Source organism: Ictidomys tridecemlineatus, chromosome 4, assembly GCF_052094955.1.
Source record: "Ictidomys tridecemlineatus isolate mIctTri1 chromosome 4, mIctTri1.hap1, whole genome shotgun sequence".
Taxonomy (NCBI): Eukaryota; Metazoa; Chordata; class Mammalia; order Rodentia; family Sciuridae; genus Ictidomys; species Ictidomys tridecemlineatus.
Window position 1 is genome coordinate 209,248,566 of NC_135480.1, and position 13,655 is coordinate 209,262,220.

At 60.5% G+C, this 13,655-nt stretch overlaps 1 protein-coding gene across 3 annotated transcripts in view; it reads right to left on the reverse strand.

Annotated features, from left to right (window-relative positions):
• The window catches only part of Notch1 (notch receptor 1), a 43,952-nt gene extending 32,657 nt beyond the window's left edge, over nt 1-11,295 (reverse strand). For 2 of the 3 annotated variants that reach the window (XM_078048686.1, XM_078048685.1), the window contains exons 1-2: nt 10,982-11,295; nt 9,261-9,342 (exon numbers count right to left, since the gene is read on the reverse strand). In XM_078048686.1, the coding sequence (XP_077904812.1) occupies nt 9,261-9,342; nt 10,982-11,042 (143 nt within the window). In that variant the 5' untranslated portion in view covers nt 11,043-11,295. Of the gene's footprint in view, nt 1-9,260; nt 9,343-10,981 lie in introns of those variants that run through there. The other variant, XM_078048688.1, reaches the window with a different exon arrangement.
• Between the last annotated feature and the right edge of the window lie 2,360 nt (nt 11,296-13,655).

Sequence of the window (13,655 nt, forward strand, 5' to 3'; positions counted from 1 at the left end):
TCCCAGCCCCCCATCCAACAGCAGGCTCCCCTGGCTCTGCCCTGGTGCACCGTCCTATCCAGCCTCAGCACTGAAAGAGGTGGAGAAGAGGCTCAATCCATCCAGCCAAAGGAGTGACCGTCCTTAGCCGTATCCTCCCTCCCACTCCAGGAAGCCTGCCTCGGGACCCTGGCAGGGCCGCCTCTGGGCTGCCTCCTGACTCAGGAAAGCACAGCTGGTGGTTTGGGTGGTGGCCCCAGAGGTCACCTCCATCCCATAACACTCAGCAGAACCCTTCTTTCTGGCCAATGTGCGGAGGGGCCTCCACCAACCCGGAAGCATCTCTGCTGCTGCGCGGACCCCCACACCCCAAGGCAGCCAGCCAGGTCGGCACACAGGCCCTCTGTGCATCCTGCAGTCCACAGAAGCCTCGCTCTGCTCTGGGCCCAGCACAGCCACAGAGCCGCCTGGGGACACAATCAACTTCAGAAGACAAGAGCCAGCCAACTGTACCCAACCCTGGTGGGGCCTGGCGAGGCGGGGTGCTCTGAGTAGTGGCCTGCACTGTCCATCTTGCTAGACGCCCAGGGTGTCCCAGGCCATCTAGGTGTAGTGGGCTCTTCCCTGGGGGACAGTGGGGTGCAGTGGGGGGCTTGTGTTGGTGAGTAGGTCCTGGGCCCTCTGCCCCTGCAGGGCACGAGTAACATACAAACCTGCCCAAATCCTGCAGAGGTGCTGGGCTCTGGGGGAGAACTAACTTTCTTTCTTTCTCTCTCTCTCTCTCTCTTTTTTTTTTTCCTTTTCAGTGCTAGGAATGGAACCCAGATAAGAGCTCTATCACGGAGCCACCGGGGAGACCTTTACTCCAGTGTGGGGTGAAAGAAGAGGAACATGCTCCCATGGAACACAGGGCGGTAGGGGGTGAGACCCATGGCTTCTGGCAGCCTGTGCCAATCTACAACGATCTCAAAACGCGAGGCCCTGCAGGCCACAGCCAGGACGGCCAGCACCTCCCCTGTGGCCTCACTGGGGACTCCCACCTCCCGGGAGGAAGGCCCGTTCAGAGCAAGCAGGCATCTGTAGGGGAGGATGCAGACTCCCCGGCCTAGGCTGCTGACCAGGCACCATCCGGGCCTGACCAGAACAGGCGATAGAATGGGGCACGTCTGGCTTGAAGCCTAAGTCCAGTGGGGCCCCAGCCTGGACTGTAGGCCCTGCAGGCTAGAAGAATTCTGTAGCTGCCCACCTGCCCTGGGGCTGCCACACTCAACTGCCCAGCCCCGGTGGACAGACTACCGACAGCTGCTGCACCAGACCCTAGAGCTGCAGGGGAGGGTGCCACCTGGTCTGGCCCCCGCCACCTCACGGATGCTGGAACACACAGCCCGTGGCCTCTGCCGTCTGGCTCTCCAGTCAGCCGAGTCTGAGGCTACCCCATGAGGCTCCTAGAGGGGGATGTGAGGGAGGGGAACGCCAACCTGTGGGGACACCCCAGGAGCTGGACATACCCAGCACTCACTCTGCCTAAGGCCAGGGAGACGGAGGCCCGGGGCAGAAGCATGGTACAGTCCATACGATGCAGGGGCTCAGCCTCCCCCTGGAGGATGAAGATGCTCTCTTCCCCCTGGATGATGATGTAAGCTCCTCTTACAGAGAAGCTTCAGGGAAAAACACATCGAAGCCCTGGCTTCTCCCCCAGCCTCTCACTTCCAGTAACCGTGTTGTTTCCGCTCACCAACAACCGAAACTGAGAGGAAATGGTGGGAGGCAGGTCCCCAGCCCACGGAGCAGTCCCAGTAGTTCAGCCCTGGACAGATCTTTCCAGCCCTGGCCACCCACCTTCCTCCCGAGCCAGGCAGCCACGGAGAGGACAGGGACAGAGATTCAGCTGCTCCCCATGTCACCTGGCCAGGCCTGGTCTGTGGACAAAAGGTCTAGAGCCAGGATGCCCTAAGCCAGAAGGGAAGAAGCTCCTCCCTTCTCAAACGTATCTCCAAGTGACCCTGGGGCCACAGGGATACCTGGGGCAGGGAATGGGACCACGCTCACACCTGTGCCCCTGGGCTTGACCAAGTGTGAACGTTTCCCAGGTAGGGCCAGGTCTCTTGCTGGGGCAGCTCCCCGGGTAGGTCCCGTGGTCTGGGCTGTGACTCGCCTAGGACTGTCCCGGGCAAAGAAGCCAGAGGCCAGGAACCAGCCGCCCCCTCGGTTGCAAAGCCTCATCTAGGGGTTGTCCCCTCTGGCCACCTGTCCTCATGCAGCTCCACGCTCTTGAGTGGGGTGTTCACCTCTCAAATCTCAACCCGTCTCCCAGGGTCATCGTGCTCACACCAGGTGGACGGGCCTCGGGCAGGCAGGGTCCCTAGGCTTTGGCACTGCTGTGGGGTGTCTGCTCAGCAGTCAGCAGGGTCCACAGATGATGGGGGCCACTGACCCCATTCAGAAGGACTCCCCTTCCCTTCAAGCACTACAGACACACAGCTAACACCCAGGCTGGTAACAGGGAGAGCTGGGAAGCCTGGTGTTGACTCTCCTGTCCAGCCATGGGGTACAGCCTGGTGGTGACTCTCCTGTCCACCCATGGGGCACAAGGGGGAGCTGCAGCCAGCCCTAACCCTAGCCTGACCCGCTGCGGCAATAGAATCTCAATGCCCAGGGTCTGGTCTGCCCTCTCCCTGCTGAAAACAGTGCCCACCTGGCAGATGAGGCCAGGTGAGTGACCAAGGCCAAGGGAGGCTTCTCTGGTCAGTGGCCATCCTATCTTGGTAGAGCCAGCTTTCAGTGGTGGAAGGTCCAGGTCTGACCTCATCCCAACATGCCCCAAGCTGAGGCGTCGACTTGGTGAATTTGGGCACCACAGGTGTGGGTGTGGAGGTCCGGCCTCCCCAGCACAGACCCTGCCTCCCCCACCAAGGCCCACTTCCAGGGAATCAGAGACCTGACAGAAAGCCACCAAGCACCTGAGACCGAGGCAGAGGGTGACGGTCATCCCAGCTAACCCGCTCCAGGGCAGGAAGGCCCAGTCCCTACACCCCCGAGCACAGGGAAGAACAGGGGACATTTGTGGGGAGGGGGGACACCTCTCCAGAGGCTTCCATCCTGGGAGCAGCATCTGTTGGGGGCTACAGTAAACAAGGACTGCTGGGGCAAAACTCGGGCGGCTTCTATTCCCAGAATACCCCAGGCCTCAGAGGCACAAAGAAAGCAAAACGCCAGGTCCCTCTACCCGCCCTGCAACGGCCACTGGGGACCACCAGGACTGTTCTCTGGGGGGAGTTGTCCCACAGGGGACATGGTGCTTCCCAGAGCCCCAAGGGCAATTCAGGTCACCGAGTGCACACAGGGAGGGCCAGGCACTGGATGCTGGGGTGTCTGAAGCCCAGCCACACGGGCCAGGAGTCCTCACCATGCGCAGCTGGTGGCTCCAAGCTGTCCCCGAGTGCCAGCCCCACAGCTCCCAGGCCGGGCAGGGGAAGACCCAGGAGCAGGCAACAGGTCAGGCAGGAGCCCAGGTGCCCCTGGACATATCCAAAGCCTACAGCACTGCTGCCCAGCACCCAGTGTCCCTTCTGCCTGGTGCTCCTCAGCTGCTGCCCTGTCCCAGCCAGTCTAGATGCTGCTCCATGGTGGACTCACCCTGAGGCCACAGCAGGCCTGGACACCATGGCGAGGCGCTCCCCAGCTGACCTTAGGGGTCCTCCCAGGACCTGACCTGTCCTCCTGAAGCCTGACTCTTAAGACACATGGCTCCTTCCTGCCCATCAGGGCCTGTGAGTGCCTTGGCCATCTGCACCCCAAGGTCAGGCCCATAGTAAGCACTCAGTAAAAACTCTCTTCCTGCTTCATCCTGATTCCCACTGGCTCCTCCTTGGGCCAAGAGAGGTAGAAAAGTCTGGTGACTGGCAGGAGCTGAGGTGGATGGATGTGGGCCGTGGTGGGCCCTGAGCAAGGCAGAGGTGCGGCACACCAGGTCACTCTCACTGACTGACCACCCTGATGGCCGCCTGTCTGCAGGTGGCCTCACAGGCCCAGAGATGAGAGCAGTTCTCCCAGGAAGCCATCCTGGACACCAGCCAGCCACACCACCTCCTCCTCTGGACCAAGTCAGCTGACTGCACGAGGACATGCAAGCTTGTGTGCGCCTCTGACCAACGCCCCGTGGTCTTGGGCAGCTACCCCAGTCCTGGAGAATGAAACTCTGAGGGCGCCACAGCAAGGTGCTCAGCAAGGAGCCAGACAGTCCAGGAACACGTGGACTTAGGGAAACACCAGGCACGCCCAGGCCAGGGCGCAGGTGGGCCTGAGGAGTGACCGCCTTTGGATGATAAAAAAGTTCTGGGACTTGCTGGGCACGGTGGTGCACGCCATAATCCCAGCAACTCAGAGGCTGAGGCAGAAGGATAGAGAGTCAGCAACTTTGTGAGACCCTGTCCCAAAATAAAAAAATAAAATGGCTAGGTATGCAGCTCAGTGGTAGAGCACCCCTGGGTTCAGTTCTCATACCCCCAAAAATAAGTTCTGGCACTAGACAATAGTGATGGTTGTACAAACTTGGGAACATACTAAATGCCACTGAATTCTGCACTTCTGATGGTTAAATGGCAACTTTACAATATGTATGATTCACCTCCCCCAAGCCCCATCCCCCAGATCAGCCCCAGTCCCCTTGGGATTTTAAAAGTAGGGCTGGGGGCGGCAAGGCCACCTGAAAGGGGCATCCCACCGCCTTCTACTTGGTCCCGTACACCCAGGCCAGGCATTCCCCAGCTCTGCCCTCCCCAGCAAAGGTGACCCCAGCCTGGAAGCTGGGGGTTGAGCACCAAGCGGGAGCCCAGAGCAGCCCAGCCTGGCACACCCTGCCTTGCTGCACGGTCCAGCCTGACTCCTGGCCACTGCCAGTACCCTCACACCCGCAGGCTGTCCCAGGACACCAGGGCACAGCTCAGGTAAGTGGGGGAAATCAGGGCCCAGGGAGGAGACGCGAGCTGAGGGGCAAGACTAACCAGAGCCAGCCAGGTGGCCAGTGCAGGGCATGCCCACCAGAGGGTCCCACCTGGGAAAGAAGGATGAGCGGGCAAGCCCCGGCTCAGCAGGGATGCCCAGAGCCAGCGGCTTGTTACAGCTGGTGATGCTTCTTGTTCAGTCTCTGGCACAGGTCCAGGAGGCTCTGGACGCACCTACACAAGGACCTGGCACAAGTTGACAGCACCCCGGCCCTGCGTCCAGCCACTTGACCTCAGCCTCAGTTCCCCACCTGTGATGGGGATGAGACAGACCTAGGCCAGCCCCAGGGGGTGACCATGCCACACGTACCACAGGTCAGGAGGCTAGATGAAAGCGTGGAGCCTTCACCCAATGTTCTGAGGCCAGCTCAGTCGACCTTCAAAGCCACATCCTCTACTATTTATAGCACAACATGGGACGGGAAAGGTCCCCTCAACACACCAGGGTAGCACAACCCCTCAGCTCATCCTGGAGCTGCCCAGTGGGCCTGGCCATCCACAGGCCCCCCACGGGGACCAAAGCCAGTCCTGGCTCACAGGAGCTTTGTGTGACCTGGCCATGGCCCCCTGTAAGACCCTTCCACTGCCACCCCAGCTCTGGGGTCACAGCCCTGGACACCATGCCCCTAGGCATAGAGGGCTCAGCGCCCTGAGACAATTCCCACCCACCCCACCCTCTTCCTGCTGAGGTCACAGTTCTCCCGCGCTCTGTTCAATGGAAAAAGTGCTGGCTGCTGCTCCTGGCTGGCCACCCCCAGACCCACCTTCCTCACAAGGCCAGCCCCTGCCCTGGCCAGCCTCTGGTGTCGCCCCATGGTTCCACACCTGGCCAGTGACACCACGTGAGGTGGCTTCTCTAAACCCTGAAGACCAGGTGGCAGACAGGAGGGCCTCGACTGTCTCTGCTCTTGTCCCTGAGGTAGAACTGGAAGGAACCCGCCTCCCAGAACCGCAGGTGACTCAGTGGAACAACAGCAACCCAGGTGACAGAGACGCCTAGAACAAGGTTCCATTCAGGCCCTCCCTGGCCCCAGTCACTTCCTTTGTGGCCCTGTCCCTCTCTTAAAGGGAAGTCACACCCCCAGCCCTGCTTCCTCCAGAGGAGCAGGCGGCCAGCGGGGCAGGGAAGGCCCCCAGGGCCTGCAGGGCCTGGCACAAGGGCCCAGCATCAGCTTCTCTGGGCCTCATCCTGACTCCCTGGCCTGATGTGGAGGGCATCATGGGGCTGCTGGGGGCACCTCAGGGCACCCCCTACACATCACGTGCACATGCTGGTTGCCTCTCCTGTCCCCAGCTGAAAAGCCAACTCTGCAGGGGCTGGGATGCGCCTGCCCTGTCCCTGCCACCCAGGCAGCAGGCAGTCAAAGGCGCCTCTGGAAGGAAGCACCCAGGGCTGCCCGCTGGAGCCATCAGGGAACGGAACCCTTAGAATCACCAAGCTCCTCCCCAACCAGGGCCCCAGACCGCACCCACCACCCAGCACTCTTCAGAACTCTGAAGTAACTCACTAGTCAACCCACGGTCCAGAAGGAGGCCTCGGCACAGCCCGACAGCTCACACAGAGAGGGCGGGGGAAACAGACTCGCGGGGCGCCTACAGCACCAAGACATCAACTGCCTATCAATCCTGATTTAAAGGTAGGGAAACTGAGGCTCAGGCCACCTGATGACCCAAGGTCATGGAGCAAGTGGGCTGCAGAGCTCAGATGCAGGGTGGTCCAAAGCTAAGGCCCCTACCAGCCACCAGCCACCCTTCCCAGCACTTCTGTGACCACCTGGAAGACATCTCCATAAAATTCTGACTTGGGTGCAGGCAAGACAGTATCTTAACCTCCCCTGTGCCTCTGACCCCTGCCCAGGCCAGGCAACACAGTAATCCTTGGCCAATGAATGCATGCTCACCTAAGCAAACAAGGGTCTCTCCAGCAAGTTCACCCCCCATCACACAAAAGAAGGAAGTGCCCACCCCAGCACCCCTCTCAACAGTCATGCGGCTGGCAAGCAGGCTGGAGGGGCCAAGGGCCACAGTGAGCCCTGCACCTGCCCAAAGGGCCACCAATCTCCCCATTGCAGCTACCAGGGATACCACACAGAGCAGGTGCCCAGAGACTGTGTTCCCTCCCACAGAATGTACAGCCCATGGCCACTGGAAGACCAGGCCTCTGTGACACTAGGACCTTTGGGGAAGGCATCTGGCACCAAGGGAATCCACTTTTCCAGCCCTGAGTCCTGCAACCCCAAGCAGCTATGTCTGAGGAAGGTTCCTTTTCCTGGGTGGAAAAAGATGATTCACCAGGTATTACCACGGCAGCTTCGACTCCACATTTTCCAGATCCTCCTAAGAGTAGGTGACACCCAAAGCCAAGAATTTCACAAGGGTTGCAACTGGGTGCTACAGAGCCAGGATGCTCCAGAGAGATGCCAACAGGACTGTGGGGGCTCTCATGTGTCCAAGCCCAGAGAGGGAGCTGCACCCCTCTGGAGTGGCCCCAATGCCCCCAACTGCAGTGTGAGTCTCAGACCTGCGCTTCTCCATGGCCCTGGCCTCCAACTCTGCTACAGAGGCCAGCACTTCCATCCCATCTAATGGGATTTGTGGGGTGTGCACAATGGGACCTCTGTGGGCAGAGCTCGGCCAAGTGCCAGGCCAAACTGAGGCAGGCTTCCTTTTGCCAAGAAGGAAGGACCACTGGGCCCCAGTGGAAGAAGCAAGACCAGGCACCAAACCCTTGCCAATGGCCAGCTTGGGTCATGAGGGGCCTTTCAGACAACTTCCCCAGATTAGGAATGGGAGAGAGCCCACAGCCCCATGGCTGAGTTGGCTTGAAGGGTCTTAGCCCACATGCCAGGCAGCGGGGTACTCAGGGGCCATAGCAGTCTGCACCTCAAGGCATAGCCCCTTTGGCCAGGGCAGCATGTGGGACCCCAGCCTCTGTGCTCTCCAGGTCAGGCTATGCCATCCCTTGGTGGCGCCAAAAAGGGACCACCCCTCCTTCCCCAGCACAGTGGCCCTCGTTCCCTGCACAGGCTGTTCCCTGCACAGGCTGCGAGGCAGGCAGAGGAGGTGGCGGGAAGGGGTTTGTGCGTTCTGGGAAGCCACGCATAATTAATCACACGGCATTAATCCGCCTCCCAACAATAGCCACTGCCCTTCCACTGAATCCCAGCTGTCGCCGCTGAATGGAAGGAAACAAGATTTAGGGCATCAAGCGTCCATGAGGCTTCCACAGGGGGAGAAAGGGGCCCCCAAAAAGCAAAAAAAAAAAAGTGGTGTGCATTCATTAGCGCCCGACAAAGACACAATCGGCTTTGTCCAATAAACTGCTCACAGACCTGCCTAATTGGCTTCAGTTGGGGAGGCAGGCGCAGGGGTGGGGGCTGCTGCACACAGGCTGGGCCGTGGAGGCAGGGGCTCTGGTGTTGCCAAGGCAATCGGCCTCCAGCAGTTGGAATGAGGGTGCACGGCCGGCTGGAGCCATTTCTTGCCTGCAGCCTCCAGGGAAGGGGAGGCCTCAGCCTGGGTACCTCCTCATTATTCTCGTCAGGGATGAACTCAAGTTGAAGGGCAGCAGCCACAGCAGAGAAACTTCCTGAGGACGGCTGGTGCTCGTAAGCAGCCAGGCAGGCAGCGGGTCCCCACAGGACTTCCCAGGCCACTACAGACGACCCCCTGGCCCTGAGACATGCCCATCTCACAGCTGAGGACTTGGGAAAAGGCCATAATCAGGAAGGTGGAGTTTGCAGGGGCCAGGACAGAAACCAGACCCTGAGACCTCAAACCCCACAACCCAGGCAGATGGCACCCACAGAGGGATTCCAACTTCTCCACTTCACCCCAAGCCCAAAGGCAGGTTTTGGTTTGAAACCATCAATTTCCTGCAGAGTGGCTCACCTGCCCAGAGAAAGCGTCCCCTGCCCAGCAAAGACGCTACCAGTCGACAGGGTGGTGGGGGCTGGCCCTCTGCAACTGCTCCAGGTTCGCCCCAGGTTTCCGTTTCTTGGGGACTTTTAGAAGAAATGGGGTGCTGGGGATTCCCTACTTGTGCCTCAGCAGCCCAAGGTGGCCCAGGGAGCGCATCAACTCCGGCAGCCAAAGCAGCTCTACGCGGCATAATTGCTGGTGATTAAGTAATTGCCAGACTTTGTCCAATAAAAGTTGGCACGTGACCGTGCCCAGCCTCTGGGCTGTCTCCAGAAGACAATGGCCCAGTGTTCTGTCCCCAGAAGGCAGGGGCTCTGCTCCTGACAAAAGCAACAGGTCCCGCAGGACGATACTCACACACAGGCCTCCTCGGTGCTGTTGACCACTTGGCACCTGCCGCCGTTCAGGCAAGCTCCCCCTGGCTGGGAGCACCTCAGACCTGGGGGAGAGGCAGGGGAGAGGTCAGTGGGCTTCTGGGGGCAGGCCCACCCCTTTTACCCTGGGAATGGGATCCACCACCAGCCACAGACCCTCAGACACTGCTGTGTCATGGGGTTGCTGGGGCTAGCATCCCAGGAAAGCCCCTTGTGAAACCCAGGGGGCTTCAACATTCTGGCCAGAGTGTTGTGGTCAAAAATGGGAGTGAGTGTGGGGAGCAGGCTGGCTAGGCAGCAGGTGAACAGGTCACACGGGCAAGGGGGAGAAACGTTTGATCCACCACCTGGACAGCAATGGAAAATACTGAGATGACTGGGGCCATTCTCCCAAACTTTGCAATGCTTCAGGATGGGAGGTGTGTGTGTGTGTGTGTGTGTGTGTGTGTGTTCACTGGAGAGCCTGGCAGAGGCTCTCTGGGACCCCAATCAGCCACCGGGATTGTCGCTGTTCAAACTGCAATCTGCAAGGAGGCCGCCGGAGGGGGGTGGACACACTCAGCTCCCCCGCTCGTGGGAAAATGCGACAGCTGCGGAGCTCGCTGCCCCGCCCGCCAACAAAGCGCGGGCCGGGAATCAGAGCGGCGCATTGTCGCGCCAGGGCCGCCTCCTGGGGCACCGGGCTGCACCCGGGGACCTGCCCCGCCTCCCAGGACACCCAATACCTGCTCCTAGGGGCGGCCCCCACACCCACCGAGAGGGATGAAGAGCCCCTATTTGGAAGGAATTCGACCCCTCTTAGGAAGGGATCATTAATCAAGCCCCTCCCTCCCCGGCTTATGGGCTGCAGAAATTAAGGCCCTGTGTTGGGGCAGTACCGGGGAGTTACATCGTGGAACCCTACTTTCTGGAAGAGGACACACTATTCCCCCCTCCGACTTCTTGGGAAAGAGTGAAATCAATCACCATTAGCTCCCGGAGACCCCTCCCTGTGAGACTGGCAGAGAAATAACTGCCCCCTTCCCACGTACCACTCTGTCCCATCAAACTTCCAAACTTCAGCTCAGCAAAGGTAAGGTCCAAGTCAGTCCACCTGACGCGGCCCTTTCGCACACGTCCCTCCCTCAAACTGTCTGAGCGGGGCGGGGGACCGCAATCTGGCGGTGGGGAAGACCAGGGACAAGGCCACCAGGATCTGGGGACACAGCCGTCCGCCGCTCCCCACCCGCCTAGCGCCCCGCGCGGATCAGAGCGAGCGAGCGCAGAGCCCAGGACCCCACACTGCGCGCCCCGACATCCGCCCCTGACGCGGGCCGGACGCGGAGAAGAAAGAAAATAAATGGCCCCAAGAAGCAACAGGAAACCAAAACCTACTCGATTCAAATCGAAAAGTAGTAGGCAGTCCGCCCGCCCGCCCCCGCGGCGAGCCCCACGCGAGGCTGCTGAAGGGCTAGCCAGGGTGAGGCCTCCGGAACCCCACGCCGGGCTTCAAAGCCGGCTTTGAGCGCGGCTCCAGGCGCGGACAACGGGAGTCCGCCCGAAAAAGAACCGGAGAGGAGGGTCGGTCCTCCCCCGCAGGACTCCAACTCCCTTGCCTCAGGCCGTCCGCTCCCCACTCCCAGCCACCCGGGGCGCACACGGGACTCTGCCAAAGTTTCCGAAGGGCGCGGGAAGTTGCTGGCTCGCGGGTGGGCGGGTGCCTACCTCTTGCGGCGAGTGCGGGCAGCAGCGTCAGGCAGAGCAGGGGCGCCAGGAGCGGCGGCATGCCTGCCCGCCCGCTGCCCGCTGCCGGGGCAGAGGCCTCCTGAGCTGGGCCGGCGGGGTTCCGATGCACACGCGCGCGCTGGACAGTCCCGCAGGCGGTCGCCCACTACTGCCCTCTTTCTTGGCTGGCGGGCGTGGCTGAGCTCTAGAGGTCTCTCCGGCGGGGCTCCGCACCCCGGCTCGTTCCTTCACTGCGCTCGCGCCCGCGCCCCGCGACGCGCGCCCCGCGCCCCTCTGCTCCCTCCCGCGGCCGAGGCACTAGTGAGGCGCAGAACTGCTGAGCGCTCCGCCCCCGCTGCTCCGACCCCGCCCCGCCCCGCCCCGCCCCCGCGGCCCGCCCCGCCCCCGATCCCTCCGCACCCCAAACCCCCGCGTCGTTGGTGTCCTTCCCAGTGTCCCTGCCGGCCCTTCGGTTTCTCCACTGGGCTTAGTGTCAGGACTCCGGCCCTCAGGGGTTAGGAGCCATGGAGGTGCAGAAGGGGTCAGGAACAGGCGCTTGGGGACTATTTCTTGTTCGAAAGTTTTCAGAAGCCAGAAGTTTGAGCTGAGGCTGCGGAAGGATCTGGCTGAGTTGTCGCCACCCTTGGCGAAATTTGGCGACAATTTGCATCTCAATAGAGGATCGGGTAGAGTGAGAAAGGCGTAGCTTTATGAACTGTGTCCAGCAGGGTGCTAGGTCCGGGGACATAGGAGGGAGAAGCCTAGATCACGTTTTGGGGAATCCAAGGCTGGTTGTAGAAGTCATCCCCAGATCAGCCATGAGTGTGTCCCTGGCCCAGGGGCTCCACTCCCGGGAGCCCGGTGGCCGCGGCTTTAAGCTTATGGAGGATCGAGGCCAGTAAACCCTAGCTGTGACTTCCGGAGCACTTGACCCTGAGAGATGGTGGCTGCGCCCGGTCTCCTTAGAGGCAGCTTAGGGCGCCCGAAGTGAATAGCCCACGACCAGTGCCTCACCAGATTGTACAGCTGCTCCCCCAGCAGGGACCCATGTCTAGATGCACTTTGGTCAATGTCCTACCTACCCTGCCTCCCGGACGCCGCCTACCTAAAGTGGCCCCGGAAAGTGCCTGGGTGGGACAAACCCAACCCGGTGTAAGAACGACTCAGCCTCTCCCACGTGCTCTTTTCGGATGATTTATTTCTCCACAGAGATGCCAGTCTTGGGCATCCTGTGCCAAACCCAATTAAGCATTGGGCTTTCAAAATGTCTGCCATAGTCCCTGTGCAGCCAAAGTTCACTGGAGCTGGGACAGACAGGGCTCCCCATCCCAACACTGGGTGGTGAGTGCAAAGCTGATGACTATCCAACCCCATGAGCTGGGACCCTTCTGAAGCAAGGCCCATGTCTGAGGGCACCTTAAAGGCTGACAGAAGTCCAGAATCTGGGTGGAGCCTGCCCTTATCCAGGGAGGCACAGAGAGTTAAACAGATTTCACACCAACCCACACCTGCCCTCCTAGCACACCTGTACCAAAGAGTGGTGTATGCTCTGATTGGGCGATGCAGGGGGCCTGTCTAGGCCTTGGCCAGTTGCTGCTGGAAGCCCCCTCCCCTCTCTTCAAAAGCCACCTCCCTTCTCTGAGCCTGGGTAGCAGCTCGGGGTCAGTACCCGGGAGAGGAGGCGCCTGGAGGCACCAGAGATGTTTATATAACAGACCAAGCCAGCAGCCCAGAGGAGCAGTTTCCATAGAAGGAAGGGCTGGCAGGCTGCACAGTTCACAGACTCAGAGACTCTAAGCCCTGTCCCCCTCCTCTCCTGGGGCAGGAATAGAAGGCCTCAGGCTCCTCGAGATGGCACTGCCTGTGTGTTGCATGGAACCCTGCATGGGGGCCTCAAGCCAAAAACTTTGCTAAGCAGCTCTGGCTTGGGGGTCAGTGCTCAGCTTTCTGGAAGGATGGGGGCAGGGAGCCCTGGGCCTGCAGTCCACCACAGGGTGCCTTCAGGACCTACACCCTGGGCCCCATCGTCTACTAGCAGGGAAGATAGTGGCCCACTCTGATGGTCACCACCTCAGACCCCCAGAGACTGGACACACTAGGACAATTACACAGGTCACTGCACAGGCAAGAGGGAAGCACAGGTCAGTGCACCAGCCTCCCAGCTCCAGCAGCACCTCATCTGGGCACTCCATGGACAGCTGGGGCTGAGGAGAGGATAAGAACTAGGCAGGTGTGGCCTTCCCTCCCTTTGGCCTCGGAAGAGGATGGGCCCTTGGTGAGGGGGTAGCAGCTCTTGCATTCACAAATCAGGCTGGAGAGCTCAGGCCTTGTTGTCCAGGGCCAGGGACTTGGAGGATGGGGAAAGGCAAGAGCTCTGACTAACCAGGGGTGAGTTCTGATGGCCCCAGGGCCCTTCTCTAAGGTTCAAGTGGTAGCTTGGGCCCTGCACCCCAGGGTGATTGAATTGGTCAGTCCTGCTCTCTCCCCTCCAGAGATCTGGGGACACGGTTGACAGGTGGGGAGGGGGTGGATCTTGCTGGGTAATGCTGTTACTTTCCAGAGCCCATAAGTAGCTTCCATGCCAAATGTCAGGTTAGTGCCCAGAAACATTTATGAAGTGCTTGCTGTGTACCCAGCCCCAGGTGCTATGTGGCAGAAGAACCTAGAGTGTTAT